Source organism: Salmo salar, unplaced genomic scaffold, assembly GCF_905237065.1.
Source record: "Salmo salar unplaced genomic scaffold, Ssal_v3.1, whole genome shotgun sequence".
Classification (NCBI taxonomy): Eukaryota; Metazoa; Chordata; class Actinopteri; order Salmoniformes; family Salmonidae; genus Salmo; species Salmo salar.
Window position 1 is genome coordinate 45,001 of NW_025548235.1, and position 22,877 is coordinate 67,877.

Genomic DNA, 22,877 nt, shown 5'->3' on the forward strand with positions numbered 1-22,877 from the left:
TACCACTCTGATCACAACCAGCCTACCTTACCCTGCCTCCTACCACTCTGATCACAACCAGCCTACCTTACCCTGCCTCCTACCACTCTGATCACAACAAGCCTACCTTACCCTGCCTCCTACCACTCTGATCACAACCAGCCTACCTTACCCTGCCTACTACCACTCTGATCACAACCAGCCTACCTTACCCTGCCTCCTACCACTCTGATCACAACCAACCTACCTTACCCCTGCCTACTACCACTCTGATCACAACCAGCCTACCTTACCCTGCCTCCTACCACTCTGATCACAACCAGCCTACCTTACCCTGCCTCCTACCACTCTGATCACAACCAGCCTACCTTACCCTGCCTCCTACCACTCTGATCACAACCAGCCTACCTTACCCTGCCTCCTACCACTCTGATCACAACCAGCCTACCTTACCCTGCCTCCTACCACTCTGATCACAACCTACCTACCTTACCCCTGCCTCCTACCACTCTGATCACAACCAGCCTACCTTACCCTGCCTCCTACCACTCTGATCACAACCAGCATACCTTACCCTGCCTCCTACCACTCTGATCACAACCAGCCTACCTTACCCTGCCTACTACCACTCTGATCACAACCAGCCTACCTTACCCTGCCTCCTACCACTCTGATCACAACCAGCCTACCTTACCCTGCCTACTACCACTCTGATCACAACCAGCCTACCTTACCCTGCCTCCTACCACTCTGATCACAACCAGCCTACCTTACCCTGCCTACTACCAGTCTGATCACAACCAGCCTACCTTACCCTGCCTCCTACCACTCTGATCACAACCAGCCTACCTTACCCTGCCTCCTACCACTCTGATCACAACCAGCCTACCTTACCCTGCCTCCTACCACTCTGATCACAACCAGCCTACCTTACCCTGCCTCCTACCACTCTGATCACAACCAGCCTACCTTACCCTGCCTCCTACCACTCTGATCACAACCAGCCTACCTTACCCTGCCTCCTACCACTCTGATCACAACCAGCCTACCTTACCCTGCCTCCTACCACTCTGATCACAACCAGCCTACCTACCTTACCCTGCCTACACACAGGTTGCCTGGTAATGACTGTGTGTGGAGGGGGTAATGTAATAACCCCGTCCTGTGTGTGGCGGGGGTAATGTATTAACCCCGTCCTGTGTGTGGAGGGGGTAATGTAATAACCCCGTCCTGTGTGTGGCGGGGGTAATGTAATAACCCTGTCCTGTGTGTGGAGGTGGTAATGTATTAACCCCGTCCTGTGTGTGGAGGGGGTAATGTAATAACCCCGTCCTGTGTGGAGGGGGTAATGTATTAACCCCATCCTGTGTGTGGAGGGGGTAATGACTGTGTGTGGAGGGGGTAATGTAATAACCCCGTCCTGTGTGTGGAGGGGGTAATGTATTAACCCCGTCCTGTATGGAGGGGGTAATGTATTAACCCCGTCCTGTGTGTGGAGGGGGTAATGACTGTGTGTGGAGGGGGTAATGTAATAACCCCGTCCTGTGTGGAGGGGGTAATGTATTAACCCCATCCTGTGTGTGGAGGGGGTAATGTAATAACCCCGTCCTGTGTGTGGCGGGGGTAATGTATTAACCCCGTCCTGTGTGTGGAGGGGGTAATGTATTAACCCCGTCCTGTGTATGGAGGGGGTAATGTATTAACCCCGTCCTGTGTGTGGTGGTAATGTATTAACCCCGTCCTGTGTGTGGAGGGGGTAATGACTGTGTGTGGAGGGGGTAATGTAATAACCCCGTCCTGTGTGTGGCGGGGGTAATGTAATAACCCCGTCCTGTGTGTGGAGGGGGTAATGTATTAACCCCGTCCTGTGTGTGGAGGGGGTAATGTATTAACCCCGTCCTGTGTGTGGAGGGGGTAATGTATTAACCCCGTCCTGTGTATGGAGGGGGTAATGTATTAACCCCGTCCTGTGTGTGGAGGGGGTAATGTATTAACCCCGTCCTGTGTGTGGAGGTGGTAATGTATTAACCCCGTCCTGTGTGTGGAGGTGGTAATGTATTAACCCCGTCCTGTGTGTGGAGGTGGTAATGTATTAACCCCGTCCTGTGTGTGGAGGGGGTAATGTATTAACCCTGTCCTGTGTGTGGAGGGGGTAATGTATTAACCCCGTCCTGTGTGTGGAGGTGGTAATAATCCCGTCCTGTGTGTGGAGGGGGTAATGTATTAACCCCGTCCTGTGTATGGAGGGGGTAATGTATTAACCCCGTCCTGTGTGTGGAGGGGGTAATGTAATAACCCCGTCCCTGTGTGTGGAGGGGGTAATGTATTAACCCCGTCCTGTGTGTGGAGGTGGTAATGTATTAACCCCGTCCTGTGTGTGGAGGGGTAATGTATTAACCCCGTCCTGTGTGTGGAGGGGTAATGTATTAACCCCGTCCTGTGTGTGGAGGGGGTAATGTATTAACCCCGTCCTGTGTGTGGAGGGGGTAATGTATTAACCCCGTCCTGTGTGTGGAGGGGGTAATGTATTAACCCCGTCCTGTGTGTGGAGGGGGTAATGTATTAACCCCGTCCTGTGTGTGGAGGGGGTAATGTATTAACCCCATCCTGTGTGTGGAGGGGGTAATGACTGTGTGTGGAGGGGGTAATGTAATAATCCCGTCCTGTATTTTACCAGTTGCCGGTATGAACCATCTCAGAGAGTACGGTATCGTTCACCGGGACATCAAACCGGGAAACATCATGCGCGTCATCGGCGAGGACGGGAGGTCCGTCTACAAGCTGACCGATTTCGGAGCGGCCAGAGAACTGGAGGACGATGAGCAGTTTGTTTCTCTTTACGGCACCGAGGAATACCTGGTGAGTCTCCTGACCTCCTGACCTGCTGACCTCCTGACTTCCTGACCTGCTGACCTCCTGACTTCCTGACTTCCTGACCTGCTGACCTCCTGACCTCCTGACCTGCTGACCTCCTGACCTCCTGACCTGCTGACCTCCTGACCTGCTGACCTCCTGACTTCCTGACCTCCTGACTTCCTGACCTCCTGACCTGCTGACCTGCTGACCTCCTGACCTGGTGAGTCTCCTGACCTCCTGACCTCCTGACTTCCTGACCTGCTGACCTGCTGACCTCCTGACTTCCTGACCTGCTGACCTCCTGACCTCCTGACCTGCTGACCTCCTGACCTCCTGACTTCCTGACCTCCTGACCTCCTGACTTCCTGACCTCCTGACCTCCTGACCTGCTGACCTCCTGACTTCCTGACCTGCTGACCTCCTGACCTCTACTTGCCGTTTTGACCTCTCACCTACGATAGGACACTTTACTCATCTAAAGGAATTATCTGCTATGGACTCCAGCTCAACATGACGAGTGTGTTTCTGTGTGTCTCTCTCTGTGTGTTCTCTCTGTGTGTGTCTCTCTGTGTGTGTCTCTCTCTGTGTGTCTCTCTGTGTGTTCCCTCTCTCTGTGTGTCTCTCTGTGTCTTTCTCTCTCTGTGTGTCTCTCTGTGTGTTTGTCTCTCTGTGTGTCTCTCTGTGTTTCTCTCTCTCTGTGTGTCTCTCTGTGTGTGTGTCTCTCTGTGTGTCTCTCTGTGTCTTTCTCTCTCTGTGTGTCTCTCTCTCTGTGTGTCTCTCTGTGTGTTCTCTCTCTCTCTGTGTTTCTCTCTCTCTCTCTCTGTGTGTCTCTCTGTGTGTGTCTCTGTGTGTTCTCTCTCTCTGTGTGTCTCTCTGTGTGTGTCTCTGTGTGTTCTCTCTCTCTGTGTTTCTCTCTCTCTCTGTGTGTGTCTCTCTCTGTGTGTCTCTCTGTGTGTGTGTCTCTCTGTGTGTCTCTCTGTGTGTGTCTAACAGCATCCTGACATGTATGAGCGAGCAGTACTGAGGAAAGAGCACCAGAAGAAGTATGGCGCGACGGTTGATCTGTGGAGCATCGGAGTGACCTTCTTCCACGCTGCCACCGGGTCACTGCCCTTCAGACCCTTCGAAGGACCACGCAGGAACAAGGAAGTCATGTAAGAACTACATCCTGGCGGTCTAGAGGTCTAAGAACTACATCCTGGTGACCTAGGGTGGTGTAAGAACTACATCCTGGTGACCTAGGGTGGTCTAAGAACTACATCCTGGTGTCCTAGGGTGGTCTAAGAACTACATCCTGGTGACCTAGGGTGGTCTAGTGGTCTAAGAACTACATCCTGGTGACCTAGGGTGGTCTAAGAACTACATCCTGGTGACCTAGGGTGGTCTAAGAACTACATCCTGGTGACCTAGGGTGGTCTAAGAACTACATCCTGGTGACCTAGGGTGATCTAAGAACTACATCCTGGTGACCTAGGGTGATCTAAGAACTACATCCTGGTGACCTAGGGTGATCTAAGAACTACATCCTGGTGACCTAGGGTGATCTAAGAACTACATCCTGGTGACCTAGGGTGATCTAAGAACTACATCCTGGTGACCTAGGGTGATCTAAGAACTACATCCTGGTGACCTAGGGTGGTCTAAGAGCTACATCCTGTTGACCTAGGGTGGTCTAAGAACTACATCCTGGTGACCTAGGGTGGTCTTAAGAACTACATCCTGGTGACCTAGGGTGGTCTAAGAACTACATCCTGGTGACCTAGGGTGGTCTAGTGGTCTAAGAACTACATCCTGGTGGTCTAGGGTGGTCTAGTGGTCTAATAACTACATCCTGGTGGTCTAGGGTGGTCTAGTGGTCTAAGAATTACATCCTGGTGACCTAGGGTGATCTAAGAACTACATCCTGGTGACCTAGGGTGATCTAAGAACTACATCCTGGTGACCTAGGGTGGTCTAGTGGTCTAAGAACTACATCCTGGTGACCTAGGGTGGTCTAGTGGTCTAATAACTACATCCTGGTGGTCTAGGGTGGTCTAGTGGTCTAAGAACTACATCCTGGTGACCTAGGGTGATCTAAGAACTACATCCTGTTGACCTAGGGTGGTCTAAGAACTACATCCTGGTGACCTAGGGTGATCTAAGAACTACATCCTGGTGACCTAGGGTGGTCTAGTGGTCTAAGAACTACATCCTGGTGACCTAGGGTGGTCTAGTGGTCTAATAACTACATCCTGGTGGTCTAGGGTGGTCTAGTGGTCTAATAACTACATCCTGGTGACCTAGGGTGGTCTAGTGGTCTAAGAACTACATCCTGGTGACCTAGGGTGATCTAAGAACTACATCCTGGTGACCTAGGGTGGTCTAAGAACTACATCCTGTTGACCTAGGGTGGTCTAAGAACTACATCCTGGTGACCTAGGGTGGTCTAAGAACTACATCCTGGTGACCTAGGGTGGTCTAGTGGTCTAAGAACTACATCCTGGTGACCTAGGGTGGTCTAGTGGTCTAAGAACTACATCCTGGTGACCTAGGGTGGTCTAGTGGTCTAAGAACTACATCCTGGTGACCTAGGGTGATCTAAGAACTACATCCTGGTGACCTAGGGTGATCTAAGAACTACATCCTGGTGACCTAGGGTGATCTAAGAACTACATCCTGGTGACCTAGGGTGGTCTAAGAGCTACATCCTGTTGACCTAGGGTGGTCTAACAACTACATCCTGGTGACCTAGGGTGGTCTAAGAACTACATCCTGGTGACCTAGGGTGGTCTAAGAACTACATCCTGGTGACCTAGGGTGGTCTAGTGGTCTAAGAACTACATCCTGGTGGTCTAGGGTGGTCTAGTGGTCTAAGAACTACATCCTGGTGACCTAGGGTGGTCTAAGAACTACATCCTGGTGACCTAGGGTGGTCTAGTGGTCTAATAACTACATCCTGGTGGTCTAGGGTGGTCTAGTGGTCTAAGAACTACATCCTGGTGACCTAGGGTGATCTAAGAACTACATCCTGGTGACCTAGGGTGATCTAAGAACTACATCCTGGTGACCTAGGGTGGTCTAGTGGTCTAAGAACTACATCCTGGTGACCTAGGGTGGTCTAGTGGTCTAATAACTACATCCTGGTGGTCTAGGGTGGTCTAGTGGTCTGAGAACTACATCCTGGTGACCTAGGGTGATCTAAGAACTACATCCTGGTGACCTAGGGTGGTCTAAGAACTACATCCTGTTGACCTAGGGTGGTCTAAGAACTACATCCTGGTGACCTAGGGTGGTCTAGTGGTCTAAGAACTACATCCTGGTGACCTAGGGTGGTCTAGTGGTCTAATAACTACATCCTGGTGGTCTAGGGTGGTCTAGTGGTCTAAGAACTACATCCTGGTGGTCTAGGGTGATCTAAGAACTACATCCTGGTGACCTAGGGTGGTCTAAGAACTACATCCTGTTGACCTAGGGTGGTCTAAGAACTACATCCTGGTGACCTAGGGTGGTCTAAGAACTACATCCTGGTTACCTAGGGTGGTCTAGTGGTCTAAGAACTACATCCTGGTGACCTAGGGTGGTCTAGTGGTCTAAGAACTACATCCTGGTGACCTAGGGTGGTCTAGTGGTCTAAGAACTACATCCTGGTGACCTAGGGTGGTCTAAGAACTACATCCTGGTGACCTAGGGTGGTCTAGTGGTCTAAGAACTACATCCTGGTGACCTAGGGTGGTCTAAGAACTGCATCCTGGTGACCTAGGGTGATCTAAGAACTACATCCTGGTGACCTAGGGTGGTCTAAGAACTACATCCTGGTGACCTAGGGTGGTCTAGTGGTCTAAGAACTACATCCTAGTGACCTAGGGTGGTCTAAGAACTACATCCTAGTGACCTAGGGTGGTCTAAGAACTACATCCTAGTGACCTAGGGTGGTCTAAGAACTAAGTATTCAGATCCTTTGCTGTGAGACTTGATATTGATCTCAGGTGCATCCTGTTTCCATTGATCATCCTTGAGATGTTTCTACAACTTGATTGGAGTCCACCTGTGATAAATTCAATTGATTGGACATGATTTGGAAAAGCACACACCTGTCTATATAAGGTCCCCCAGTTGACAGTGCATGTCAGAGCAAAAACCAAGCCATGAGGTCAAAGGAATTGTCCGTAGAGCTCCGAGACAGGATTGTGTCGAGGCACAGATCTGGGGGAAGGGTACCAAAACATTTCTGCAGCATTGAAGGTCCCCAAGAACACAGTGGCCTCCATCATTCTTAAATGATAGATGTTTGGAAGCACCAAGACTCTTCCTAGCGCTGGCCGCCCTGCCAAACTGAGCAATCGGGGGAGAAGGGCCTTGGACAGGGAGGTGACCAAGAACCTGATGGTCACTCTGACAGAGCTCCAGAGATCCTCTGTGGAGATAGGAGAACCTTTCAGAAGGACAACCATCTCTGCAGCACTCCACCAATCAGGCCTTTATGGTAGAGTGGCCAGACGGAAGCCACTCCTCAGTAAAAGGCACATGACAGCCCGCTTGGAGTTTGCCAAAAGGCACCTAAAGGACTCAGACCATGAGAAACAAGATTCTCTGGTCTGATGAAACCAAGATTGAACTCTTTGGCCTGAATGCCAAGAGTCACGTCTGGAGGAAACCTGGCACCATCCCTACGGTGAAGCATGGTGGTGGCAGCATCATGCTGTGGGGATGTTTTTCAGCGGATCGAGGGAAAGATGATTGGAGCAAGGTACAGAGAGATCCTGATGAAAACCTGCTCCAGAGCGCTCAGGACCTCAGACTGGGGGTGAAGGTTCACCTTCCAACAGGACAACGACCCTAAGCACACAGCCAAGACAACGAAGGTGTTGCTTTGAGACAACTCTCTGAATGTCCTTGAGTGGCCCAGCCAGAGTCCGGACTTGAACCCGATCGAACATCTCTGGAGAGACCTGAAAATAGCTGTGCAGCGACGCTCCCCATCCAACCTGACAGCTTGAGAGGATCTGCAGAGAGGAATGGGAGAAACTCCCCAAATACAGGTGTGCCAAGCTTGTAGCGTCAGACCCAAGAAAACTTGAGACTGTAATCGCTGCCAAAGGTGCTTCAACAAAGTACTGAGTAAAGGGTCTGAATACTTGTGATGTCATTATGGGGTATTGTGATGTCATTATGGGGTGTTGTGATGTCATTATGGGTTATTGTGATGTCATTATGGGGTGTTGTGATGTCATTATGGGGTGTTGTGATGTCATTATGGGGTGTTGTGATGTCATTATGGGGTGTTGTGATGTCATTATGGGGTATTGTGATGTCATTATGGGGTATTGTGATGTCATTATGGGGTATTGTGATGTCATTATGGGGTATTGTGTGTAAATTGAAGAGGGGAAAAAAAATATTGAATCCATTTTAGAATAAGGCTGTAACATAACAAAATGTGGAAGAAGTCAAAGAGGTCTGAATACTTTCTGAATGTACTGTATATAGCTACTGCTGCTGCAGTTCAGGACCTCTTTCCTCTGGACCCATTTCCTGTCCAATAACGCACAAAATAGGAGAGGAGTGGCTCCTTGGAAGTCCATTGGGACAGGTAAAACATGTGGGACAGGTAAACATGTGGACAGGTGGGACAGGTGGGACAGGTAGAGCAGGAGGGACAGGTGTGACACATGGGACAGGTGGGACAGGTGGAAGCGGTGGACAGGTGGGACAGGTAGGACATGTATCACAGCTGGGACAGGTTAAACAGGTGGGACAGGTGTTCAGGTGTGACACGTGGGACAGGTGTCCATGTGGGACAGGTAACAGGTGGGACATGTGTACATGTGGGACAGCTGGGACAGGCAGGATAGGTGTTACAGGTTGGACAGGTAAAACAAATGGGACAGGTTGGGCAGGTGGGACAGGTTTGACAGGCAAAACAGGCGGGACAGGTAGGACAGGTAAAACAGGTGGGACAGGTAAACAGGTGGGACAGGTGGCGGGCGTGACAGGTGGACAGGTGGGACAGGCATGACAGGTGTGACAGGTGGGACAGGTGTGACCGGTAGGACAGGTAGGGCAGGTAGGACAGGCGGAACCGGTAGGACAGGTTTTACAGATGGGACAGGTGTAACAGCATGTGGAAAGTGAGATGAGATGTTTGTCTAGGTGATCGATGGTTGTGTAGAGTGATGGCGTTGTCCTGTCTCTCCCCATCAGGTATAACAGGTGGGACAGCATGTGGAAAGTGAGATGAGATGTTTGTCTAGGTGATCGATGGTTGTGTAGAGTGACGGCGTTGTCCTGTCTCTCCCCAACAGGTATAAAATCATCACAGAGAAGCCCTCAGGAACCGTCTCAGGGCAGCAGAAGTTTGAGAACGGGAAGATTGAGTGGAGCACGGAGATGCCCGTCTCCTGCAACCTGTCCAAGTACGTCCTCTAGTCTAGCCCTAACCTCTGACCCCTAACCTCTGACCCCTGAACTCTCTTCTCCAGGGGCCTCCAGAGCCTGCTGACCCCAGTCCTAGCCAACATCTTGGAGGCTAACCTCTGACCTCTCTCTCTCTCTCTCCTCCAGGGGCCTCCAGAGCTTGCTGACCCCAGTCTAACCTCTGATCTCTCTCTCCTCCAGGGGCCTCCAGAGCCTGCTGACCCCAGTCTAACCTCTGACCTCTCTCTCTCTCTCTCCTCCAGGGGCCTCCAGAGCTTGCTGACCCCAGTCTAACCTCTGATCTCTCTCTCCTCCAGGGGCCTCCAGAGCCTGCTGACCCCAGTCTAACCTCTGACCTCTCTCCTCCAGGGGCCTCCAGAGCCTGCTGACCCCAGTCCTAGCCAACATCTTGGAGGCTGACCAGGAGAAGTGTTGGGGCTTTGACCAGTTCTTCGCTGAGACCAGTGATATCCTGCATCGCTCCGTGGTGTTGGTCTTCAGTCTACAGCAGGCTACTCTCCACTACATCTACATCCACCAGTACAATACGTGAGTCTCCACTACATCTACATCCACCAGTACAATACGTGAGTCTCCACTACATCTACATCCACCAGTACAATACGTGAGTCTCCACTACATCTACATCCACCAGTACAATACGTGAGTCTCCACTACATCTACATCCACCAGTACAATACGTGAGTCTCCACTACATCTACATCCACCAGTACAATAACTGAGTCTCCACTACATCTACATCCACCAGTACAATACGTGAGTCTCCACTACATCTACATCCACCAGTACAATACGTGAGTCTCCACTACATCTACATCCACCAGTACAATACGTGAGTCTCCACTACATCCACCAGTACAATACGTGAGTCTCCACTACATCTACATCCACCAGTACAATACGTGAGTCTCCACTACATCTACATCCACCAGTACAATACGTGAGTCTCCACTACATCTACATCCACCAGTACAATACGTGAGTCTCCACTACATCCACCAGTACAATACGTGAGTCTCCACTACATCTACATCCACCAGTACAATACGTGAGTCTCCACTACATCTACATCCACCAGTACAATACGTGAGTCTCCACTACATCTACATCCACCAGTACAATACGTGAGTCTCCACTACATCTACATCCACCAGTACAATACGTGAGTCTCCACTACATCCACCAGTACAATACGTGAGTCTCCACTACATCCACCAGTACAATACGTGAGTCTCCACTACATCCACCAGTACAATACGTGAGTCTCCACTACATCCACCAGTACAATACGTGAGTCTCCACTACATCTACATCCACCAGTACAATACGTGAGTCTCCACTACATCTACATCCACCAGTACAATACGTGAGTCTCCACTACATCTACATCCACCAGTACAATACGTGAGTCTCCACTACATCTACATCCACCAGTACAATACGTGAGTCTCCACTACATCTACGTCCACCAGTACAATACGTGAGTCTCCACTACATCTACATCCACCAGTACAATACGTGAGTCTCCACTACATCTACCAGTACAATACGTGAGTCTCCACTACATCTACATCCACCAGTACAATACGTGAGTCTCCACTACATCTACATCCACCAGTACAATACGTGAGTCTCCACTACATCTACATCCACCAGTACAATACGTGAGTCTCCACTACATCCACCAGTACAATACGTGAGTCTCCACTACATCTACATCCACCAGTACAATACGTGAGTCTCCACTACATCTACATCCACCAGTACAATACGTGAGTCTCCACTACATCTACATCCACCAGTACAATACGTGAGTCTCCACTACATCCACCAGTACAATACGTGAGTCTCCACTACATCTACATCCACCAGTACAATACGTGAGTCTCCACTACATCCACCAGTACAATAGGTGAGTCTCCACTACATCCACCAGTACAATACGTGAGTCTCCACTACATCTACATCCACCAGTACAATACGTGAGTCTCCACTACACTACATCCACCAGTACAATACGTGAGTCTCCATAATCTACATCCACCAGTACAATAGGTGAGTCTCCACTACATCCACCAGTACAATACGTGAGTCTCCACTACATCCACCAGTACAATACGTGAGTCTCCACTACATCTACATCCACCAGTACAATACGTGAGTCTCCACTACATCTACCAGTACAATACGTGAGTCTCCACTACATCTACATCCACCAGTACAATACGTGAGTCTCCACTACATCTACATCCACCAGTACAATACGTGAGTCTCCACTACATCTACATCCACCAGTACAATACGTGAGTCTCCACTACATCTACATCCACCAGTACAATACGTGAGTCTCCACTACATCCACCAGTACAATACGTGAGTCTCCACTACATCTACATCCACCAGTACAATACGTGAGTCTCCACTACATCTACATCCACCAGTACAATACGTGAGTCTCCACTACATCTACATCCACCAGTACAATACGTGAGTCTCCACTACATCCACCAGTACAATACGTGAGTCTCCACTACATCCACCAGTACAATACGTGAGTCTCCACTACATCTACATCCACCAGTACAATACGTGAGTCTCCACTACATCTACCAGTACAATACGTGAGTCTCCACTACATCTACATCCACCAGTACAATACGTGAGTCTCCACTACATCTACATCCACCAGTACAATACGTGAGTCTCCACTACATCTACATCCACCAGTACAATACGTGAGTCTCCACTACATCTACATCCACCAGTACAATACGTGAGTCTCCACTACATCCACCAGTACAATACGTGAGTCTCCGCTACATCTACATCCACCAGTACAATACGTGAGTCTCCACTACATCTACGTCCACCAGTACAATACGTGAGTCTCCACTACATCTACGTCCACCAGTACAATACGTGAGTCTCCACTACATCTACATCCACCAGTACAATACGTGAGTCTCCACTACATCTACCAGTACAATACGTGAGTCTCCACTACATCTACATCCACCAGTACAATACGTGAGTCTCCACTACATCTACATCCACCAGTACAATACGTGAGTCTCCACTACATCTACATCCACCAGTGCAATACGTGAGTCTCCACTACATCTACATCCACCAGTACAATACGTGAGTCTCCACTACATCCACCAGTACAATACGTGAGTCTCCACTACATCCACCAGTACAATACGTGAGTCTCCACTACATATACATCCACCAGTACAATACGTGAGTCTCCACTACATCCACCAGTACAATACGTGAGTCTCCACTACATCTACATCTATCAGTACAATACGTGAGTCTCCACTACATCTACCAGTACAATACGTGAGTCTCCACTACATCCACCAGTACAATACGTGAGTCTCCACTACATCTGCATCCACCAGTACAATACGTGAGTCTCCACTACATCTACATCCACCAGTACAATACGTGAGTCTCCACTACATCCACCAGTACAATACGTGAGTCTCCACTACATCCACCAGTACAATACGTGAGTTTCCACTACATCTACCAGTACAATACGTGAGTCTCCACTACATCTACATCCACCAGTACAATACGTGAGTCTCCACTACGTCCACCAGTACAATACGTGAGTTTCCACTACATCTACCAGTACAATACGTGAGTCTCCACTACATCCACCAGTACAATACGTGAGTCTCCACTACATCCACCAGTACAATACGTGAGTCTCCACTACATCCACCAGTACAATACGTGAGTCTCCACTACATCCACCAGTACAATACGTGAGTCTCCACTACATCTACATCTACCAGTACAATACGTGAGTCTCCACTACATCTACATCCACCAGTACAATACGTGAGTCTCCACTACATCTACATCCACCAGTACAATACGTGAGTCTCCACTACATCTACATCCACCAGTACAATACGTGAGTCTCCACTACATCTACATCCACCAGTACAATACGTGAGTCTCCACTACATCTACATCCACCAGTACAATACGTGAGTCTCCACTACATCCACCAGTACAATACGTGAGTCTCCACTACATCCACCAGTACAATACGTGAGTCTCCACTACATCCACCAGTACAATACGTGAGTCTCCACTACCAGTCAGTTAGCCACTACATCCACCAGTACAATACGTGAGTCTCCACTACATCCACCAGTACAATACGTGAGTCTCCACTACATCTACATCCACCAGTACAATACGTGAGTCTCCACTACATCTACATCCACCAGTACAATACGTGAGTCTCCACTACATCTACATCCACCAGTACAATACGTGAGTCTCCACTACATCTACATCCACCAGTACAATACGTGAGTCTCCACTACATCTACATCCACCAGTACAATACGTGAGTCTCCACTACATCTACATCCACCAGTACAATACGTGAGTCTCCACTACATCTACATCCACCAGTACAATACGTGAGTCTCCACTACATCTACATCCACCAGTACAATACGTGAGTCTCCACTACATCCACCAGTACAATACGTGAGTCTCCACTACATCTACATCCACCAGTACAATACGTGAGTCTCCACTACATCTACATCCACCAGTACAATACGTGAGTCTCCACTACATCCACCAGTACAATACGTGAGTCTCCGCTACATCTACATCCACCAGTACAATACGTGAGTCTCCACTACATCTACGTCCACCAGTACAATACGTGAGTCTCCACTACATCTACGTCCACCAGTACAATACGTGAGTCTCCACTACATCTACATCCACCAGTACAATACGTGAGTCTCCACTACATCTACCAGTACAATACGTGAGTCTCCACTACATCTACATCCACCAGTACAATACGTGAGTCTCCACTACATCTACATCCACCAGTACAATACGTGAGTCTCCACTACATCTACATCCACCAGTGCAATACGTGAGTCTCCACTACATCTACATCCACCAGTACAATACGTGAGTCTCCACTACATCCACCAGTACAATACGTGAGTCTCCACTACATCCACCAGTACAATACGTGAGTCTCCACTACATATACATCCACCAGTACAATACGTGAGTCTCCACTACATCCACCAGTACAATACGTGAGTCTCCACTACATCTACATCTATCAGTACAATACGTGAGTCTCCACTACATCTACCAGTACAATACGTGAGTCTCCACTACATCCACCAGTACAATACGTGAGTCTCCACTACATCTGCATCCACCAGTACAATACGTGAGTCTCCACTACATCTACATCCACCAGTACAATACGTGAGTCTCCACTACATCCACCAGTACAATACGTGAGTCTCCACTACATCCACCAGTACAATACGTGAGTTTCCACTACATCTACCAGTACAATACGTGAGTCTCCACTACATCTACATCCACCAGTACAATACGTGAGTCTCCACTACGTCCACCAGTACAATACGTGAGTTTCCACTACATCTACCAGTACAATACGTGAGTCTCCACTACATCCACCAGTACAATACGTGAGTCTCCACTACATCCACCAGTACAATACGTGAGTCTCCACTACATCCACCAGTACAATACGTGAGTCTCCACTACATCCACCAGTACAATACGTGAGTCTCCACTACATCTACATCTACCAGTACAATACGTGAGTCTCCACTACATCTACATCCACCAGTACAATACGTGAGTCTCCACTACATCTACATCCACCAGTACAATACGTGAGTCTCCACTACATCTACATCCACCAGTACAATACGTGAGTCTCCACTACATCTACATCCACCAGTACAATACGTGAGTCTCCACTACATCTACATCCACCAGTACAATACGTGAGTCTCCACTACATCCACCAGTACAATACGTGAGTCTCCACTACATCCACCAGTACAATACGTGAGTCTCCACTACATCCACCAGTACAATACGTGAGTCTCCACTACATCCACCAGTACAATACGTGAGTCTCCACTACATCCACCAGTACAATACGTGAGTCTCCACTACATCCACCAGTACAATACGTGAGTCTCCACTACATCTACATCCACCAGTACAATACGTGAGTCTCCACTACATCTACATCCACCAGTACAATACGTGAGTCTCCACTACATCTACATCCACCAGTACAATACGTGAGTCTCCACTACATCTACATCCACCAGTACAATACGTGAGTCTCCACTACATCTACATCCACCAGTACAATACGTGAGTCTCCACTACATCTACATCCACCAGTACAATACGTGAGTCTCCACTACATCTACATCCACCAGTACAATACGTGAGTCTCCACTACATCTACATCCACCAGTACAATACGTGAGTCTCCACTACATCCACCAGTACAATACGTGAGTCTCCACTACATCTACATCCACCAGTACAATACGTGAGTCTCCACTACATCTACATCCACCAGTACAATACGTGAGTCTCCACTACATCCACCAGTACAATACGTGAGTCTCCACTACATCTACATCCACCAGTACAATACGTGAGTCTCCACTACATCCACCAGTACAATACGTGAGTCTCCACTACATCTACCAGTACAATACGTGAGTCTCCACTACATCTACATCCACCAGTACAATACGTGAGTCTCCACTACATCTACATCCACCAGTACAATACGTGAGTCTCCACTACATCTACATCCACCAGTACAATACGTGAGTCTCCACTACATCTACATCCACCAGTACAATACGTGAGTCTCCACTACATCCACCAGTACAATACGTGAGTCTCCGCTACATCTACATCCACCAGTACAATACGTGAGTCTCCACTACATCCGTACGTCCACCAGTACAATACGTGAGTCTCCACTACATCTACGTCCACCAGTACAATACGTGAGTCTCCAATCTACATCCACCAGTACAATACGTGAGTCTCCACTACATCTACCAGTACAATACGTGAGTCTCCACTACATCTACATCCACCAGTACAATACGTGAGTCTCCACTACATCTACATCCACCAGTACAATACGTGAGTCTCCACTACATCTACATCCACCAGTACAATACGTGAGTCTCCACTACATCCACCAGTACAATACGTGAGTCTCCACTACATCCACCAGTACAATACGTGAGTCTCCACTACATATACATCCACCAGTACAATACGTGAGTCTCCACTACATCCACCAGTACAATACGTGAGTCTCCACTACATCTACATCTACCAGTACAATACGTGAGTCTCCACTACATCTACCAGTACAATACGTGAGTCTCCACTACATCCACCAGTACAATACGTGAGTCTCCACTACATCTGCATCCACCAGTACAATACGTGAGTCTCCACTACATCTACATCCACCAGTACAATACGTGAGTCTCCACTACATCCACCAGTACAATACGTGAGTCTCCACTACATCCACCAGTACAATACGTGAGTTTCCACTACATCTACCAGTACAATACGTGAGTCTCCACTACATCTACATCCACCAGTACAATACGTGAGTCTCCACTACGTCCACCAGTACAATACGTGAGTTTCCACTACATCTACCAGTACAATACGTGAGTCTCCACTACATCCACCAGTACAATACATGAGTCTCCACTACATCCACCAGTACAATACGTGAGTCTCCACTACATCCACCAGTACAATACGTGAGTCTCCACTACATCCACCAGTACAATACGTGAGTCTCCACTACATCTACATCTACCAGTACAATACGTGAGTCTCCACTACATCTACATCCACCAGTACAATACGTGAGTCTCCACTACATCTACATCCACCAGTACAATACGTGAGTCTCCACTACATCTACCAGTACAATACGTGAGTCTCCACTACATCCACCAGTACAATACGTGAGTCTCCACTACATCTGCATCCACCAGTACAATACGTGAGTCTCCACTACATCTACATCCACCAGTACAATACGTGAGTCTCCACTACATCCACCAGTACAATACGTGAGTCTCCACTACATCTACATCCACCAGTACAATACGTGAGTCTCCACTACATCTACATCCACCAGTACAATACGTGAGTCTCCACTACATCTACATCCACCAGTACAATACGTGAGTCTCCACTACATCTACATCCACCAGTACAATACGTGAGTCTCCACTACATCCACCAGTACAATACGTGAGTCTCCACTACATCCACCAGTACAATACGTGAGTCTCCACTACATCCACCAGTACAATACGTGAGTCTCCACTACATCCACCAGTACAATACGTGAGTCTCCACTACATCTACATCCACCAGTACAATACGTGAGTCTCCACTACATCTACATCCACCAGTACAATACGTGAGTCTCCACTACATCTACATCCACCAGTACAATACGTGAGTCTCCACTACATCTACATCCACCAGTACAATACGTGAGTCTCCACTACATCTACATCCACCAGTACAATACGTGAGTCTCCACTACATCTACATCCACCAGTACAATACGTGAGTCTCCACTACATCTACATCCACCAGTACAATACGTGAGTCTCCACTACATCTACATCCACCAGTACAATACGTGAGTCTCCACTACATCTACATCCACCAGTACAATACGTGAGTCTCCACTACATCTACATCCACCAGTACAATACGTGAGTCTCCACCTACATCCACCAGTACAATACGTGAGTCTCCACTACATCCACCAGTACAATACGTGAGTCTCCACTACATCTACATCCACCAGTACAATACGTGAGTCTCCACTACATCTACATCCACCAGTACAATACGTGAGTCTCCACTACATCTACCAGTACAATACGTGAGTCTCCACTACATCTACCAGTACAATACGTGAGTCTCCACTACATCCACCAGTACAATACGTGAGTCTCCACTACATCTACATCCACCAGTACAATACGTGAGTCTCCACTACATCCACCAGTACAATACGTGAGTCTCCACTACATCTACCAGTACAATACGTGAGTCTCCACTACATCTACATCCACCAGTACAATACGTGAGTCTCCACTACATCTACATCCACCAGTACAATACGTGAGTCTCCACTACATCTACATCCACCAGTACAATACGTGAGTCTCCACTACATCTACATCCACCAGTACAATACGTGAGTCTCCACTACATCCACCAGTACAATACGTGAGTCTCCGCTACATCTACATCCACCAGTACAATACGTGAGTCTCCACTACATCTACGTCCACCAGTACAATACGTGAGTCTCCACTACATCTACGTCCACCAGTACAATACGTGAGTCTCCACTACATCTACATCCACCAGTACAATACGTGAGTCTCCACTACATCTACCAGTACAATACGTGAGTCTCCACTACATCTACATCCACCAGTACAATACGTGAGTCTCCACTACATCTACATCCACCAGTACAATACGTGAGTCTCCACTACATCTACATCCACCAGTGCAATACGTGAGTCTCCACTACATCTACATCCACCAGTACAATACGTGAGTCTCCACTACATCCACCAGTACAATACGTGAGTCTCCACTACATCCACCAGTACAATACGTGAGTCTCCACTACATATACATCCACCAGTACAATACGTGAGTCTCCACTACATCCACCAGTACAATACGTGAGTCTCCACTACATCTACATCTACCAGTACAATACGTGAGTCTCCACTACATCTACCAGTACAATACGTGAGTCTCCACTACATCCACCAGTACAATACGTGAGTCTCCACTACATCCACCAGTACAATACGTGAGTCTCCACTACATCTACATCCACCAGTACAATACGTGAGTCTCCACTACATCCACCAGTACAATATGTGAGTCTCCACTACATCCACCAGTACAATACGTGAGTTTCCACTACATCTACCAGTACAATACGTGAGTCTCCACTACATCTACATCCACCAGTACAATACGTGAGTCTCCACTACGTCCACCAGTACAATACGTGAGTTTCCACTACATCTACCAGTACAATACGTGAGTCTCCACTACATCCACCAGTACAATACATGAGTCTCCACTACATCCACCAGTACAATACGTGAGTCTCCACTACATCCACCAGTACAATACGTGAGTCTCCACTACATCCACCAGTACAATACGTGAGTCTCCACTACATCTACATCTACCAGTACAATACGTGAGTCTCCACTACATCTACATCCACCAGTACAATACGTGAGTCTCCACTACATCTACATCCACCAGTACAATACGTGAGTCTCCACTACATCTACCAGTACAATACGTGAGTCTCCACTACATCCACCAGTACAATACGTGAGTCTCCACTACATCTGCATCCACCAGTACAATACGTGAGTCTCCACTACATCTACATCCACCAGTACAATACGTGAGTCTCCACTACATCCACCAGTACAATACGTGAGTTTCCACTACATCTACCAGTACAATACGTGAGTCTCCACTACATCTACATCCACCAGTACAATACGTGAGTCTCCACTACGTCCACCAGTACAATACGTGAGTTTCCACTACATCTACCAGTACAATACGTGAGTCTCCACTACATCCACCAGTACAATACGTGAGTCTCCACTACATCCACCAGTACAATACGTGAGTCTCCACTACATCCACCAGTACAATACGTGAGTCTCCACTACATCCACCAGTACAATACGTGAGTCTCCACTACATCCACCAGTACAATACGTGAGTCTCCACTACATCTACATCTACCAGTACAATACGTGAGTCTCCACTACATCTACATCCACCAGTACAATACGTGAGTCTCCACTACATCCACCAGTACAATACGTGAGTCTCCACTACATCTACCAGTACAATACGTGAGTCTCCACTACATCTACCAGTACAATACGTGAGTCTCCACTACATCTACCAGTACAATACGTGAGTCTCCACTACATCTACCAGTACAATACGTGAGTCTCCACTACATCTACATCCACCACTACAATACGTGAGTCTCCACTACATCTACATCTACCAGTACAATACGTGGGTCTCCACTACATCTACATCTACCAGTACAATACGTGAGTCTCCACTACATCCACCAGTACAATACGTGAGTCTCCACTACATCCACCAGTACAATACGTGAGTCTCCACTACATCTACCAGTACAATACGTGAGTCTCCACTACATCTACATCCACCAGTACAATACGTGAGTCTCCACTACATCTACCAGTACAATACGTGAGTCTCCACTACATCTACATCCACCAGTACAATACGTGAGTCTCCACTACATCTACATCCACCAGTACAATACGTGAGTCTCCACTACATCCACCAGTACAATACGTGAGTCTCCACTACATCTACCAGTACAATACGTGAGTCTCCACCACATCCACCACATCCACATCCAACGTGCCTTATTCTAATATGTATAAAATTATTTTTTCCCCTCATCAATCTACACGGTACCCCATAATGACAAAGCAAAAATGTGTTTTTAGAAATTTTAGCACATTCCAGAAAGACAACCGTCTCTGCAGCACTCCACCAATCAGGCCTTTATGGTGGAGTGGCTGGACGGAAGCCACTCCTCAGTAAAAGGCACATGACAGCCCGCTTGGAGTTTACCAAAAGGCACCTAAAGGACTCAGACCATGAGAAACGAGATTCTCTGGTCTGATGAAACCAAGATTGAACTCTTTGGCCTGAATGCCAAGCGTCACGTCTGGAGGAAACCTGGCACCATCCCTTCGGTGAAGCATGGTGGCGGCAGCATCATGCTGTGGGGATGTTTTTCAGCGGCAGGGACTGGCGTAGCAAAGTACAGAGAGAATCCTTAATGAAAACCTGCTCCAGAGCGTTCAGGACCTCAGACTGGGGGCGAAGGTTCACCTTCCAACAGGACAACGACCTTAAGCACACAGCCAAGACAACGCAGGAGTGGCTTCGGGACAAGTCTCAATGTCCTTGAGTGGCCCAGCCAGAGCCCGGACTTGAACCCGATCGAACATCTCTGGAGAGACGTGAAAATAGCTGTGCAGCGACGCTCCCCAATCCAACCTGACAGAGCTTGAGAGGATCTGCAGAGAAGAAATGGGAGAAACTCCCCAAATACAGGTGTGCCTTTAGGGTCACCGCTGATAATGACAGACTCTGGTTGGCAGACTATTCATCTGTTTAAAAATAGGAGAAATATAACGACTGACCATACACACCGAGTAATTACTTTTCTCTGTAAACTGCAGATCCTCCCTCTGTCCACAGGACCGTGCTGCTCCGAGAGATATCGGCTGACCCTTAACCTCTGACCTCTCCCCCCCAGGGCGACTCTCTTCCAGGAGCTGTTGTCTCGTCGGTGCAGCATCCCGGTCCACAACCAGGAGCTCCTGTACGAGGGGCGTCGCCTGCAGCTTGAGCCCAACCGCCAAGCCCAGACCTTCCCGAGGACCTCCAGAGACAATCCCATCATGCTGCTGAGCAGAGAGTCCGTGGCGACAGTGGGGCTCATCTTCGAAGACCGTAAGAGTCTGTATTATTAGCGTCAGTCCGGAAATGGGATTTAGACTGAACACAAATACAGACAACGTGTGAAAGTGTTGGTCCCATGGTTCATCAGCTGAAATAAAAGATCCCAGAAATGTTCCGTACGCATCAAAAATATTATTTCTCTCACATTTTGGGCACAAATTTGTTTCCATATCTGTTTTTTACATCCCTGTTTCTATCCTGTTTCTATCCTGTTTCTATCCTGTTTCTATCCCGTTTCAATCCCTGTTTCTTAGCATTTCTCCTTTGACAATATAACTGACTGCAGTTCCGGGTTCGTAATCAACTTCGTTGGCCAAAACGTTTACCTTCCGATGCCCTCTGGTACGCCGGAGAAGTGTGTTCTTCACGGATGAATCCCGGTTTTCGACCGTCCCCGGGTAGACGGCGTTGTGAACAGACTGCCTCATGATGGGGTTATGGTATGGCCGGGCATAAAGCTACGAACAACCAACACAATTACATTTTATTGATGGCAAGTTGAACGCACAGAAGATACCGGGACGACATCTGCAACCATCGCCTCCATGGCGCAAGGATCTGTACCCACGACCTGCGTACTCCACCAGACATGTCACACCCCGTTGAGCATGTTTGGGATGCTCTGGAATCGAACGTGTACGACAGCGTGTTTCCAGTTCCCGCCCAATATCCAACAACTTCACACAGCCGTTGAAGACGAGGTGGGGACAACATCCAAACAGGGCCACAATCAACAGCCTGCTCAACTCGATGTGAAGGAGATGTGTTTCGCTGCATGAGGCAGATGGTGGTCACACCAGATACTGACTGGTTTTTCTGATCCACTCCTCTACGTTTTATTGTAAAGTATCTGTGTCCAACAGATGCATATCTGTATTCCCAGTCATGTGAAATCCATAGATTAGGACCTAATGAATTTATTTTAATTCACCTGATTTCCTTCTAAAAAAAAATCTTTGAAATTGTTGCATGTTGTGTTTTTATAGTGTTCAGCCCTTCGATGTTTCCTGTATTTGTGCTGCGGGACACAGACAGACAGACAGACAGACAGACAGACAGACAGACAGACAGACAGACAGACAGACAGACAGACAGACAGACAGACAGACAGACAG

At 48.1% G+C, this 22,877-nt stretch overlaps 1 protein-coding gene across 1 annotated transcript in view; it reads left to right on the forward strand.

Moving 5' to 3' along the window:
* The window catches only part of LOC123732793 (serine/threonine-protein kinase TBK1), a 69,982-nt gene that overhangs the window by 23,218 nt on the left and 23,887 nt on the right, over nt 1–22,877 (forward strand). Inside the window, exons 5-9 of the mRNA XM_045712067.1 lie at nt 2,657–2,838; nt 3,829–3,989; nt 9,117–9,227; nt 9,598–9,777; nt 21,557–21,753. Coding sequence (XP_045568023.1) covers nt 2,657–2,838; nt 3,829–3,989; nt 9,117–9,227; nt 9,598–9,777; nt 21,557–21,753 — 831 coding nt within the window. The remainder of the gene's footprint in view (nt 1–2,656; nt 2,839–3,828; nt 3,990–9,116; nt 9,228–9,597; nt 9,778–21,556; nt 21,754–22,877) is intronic.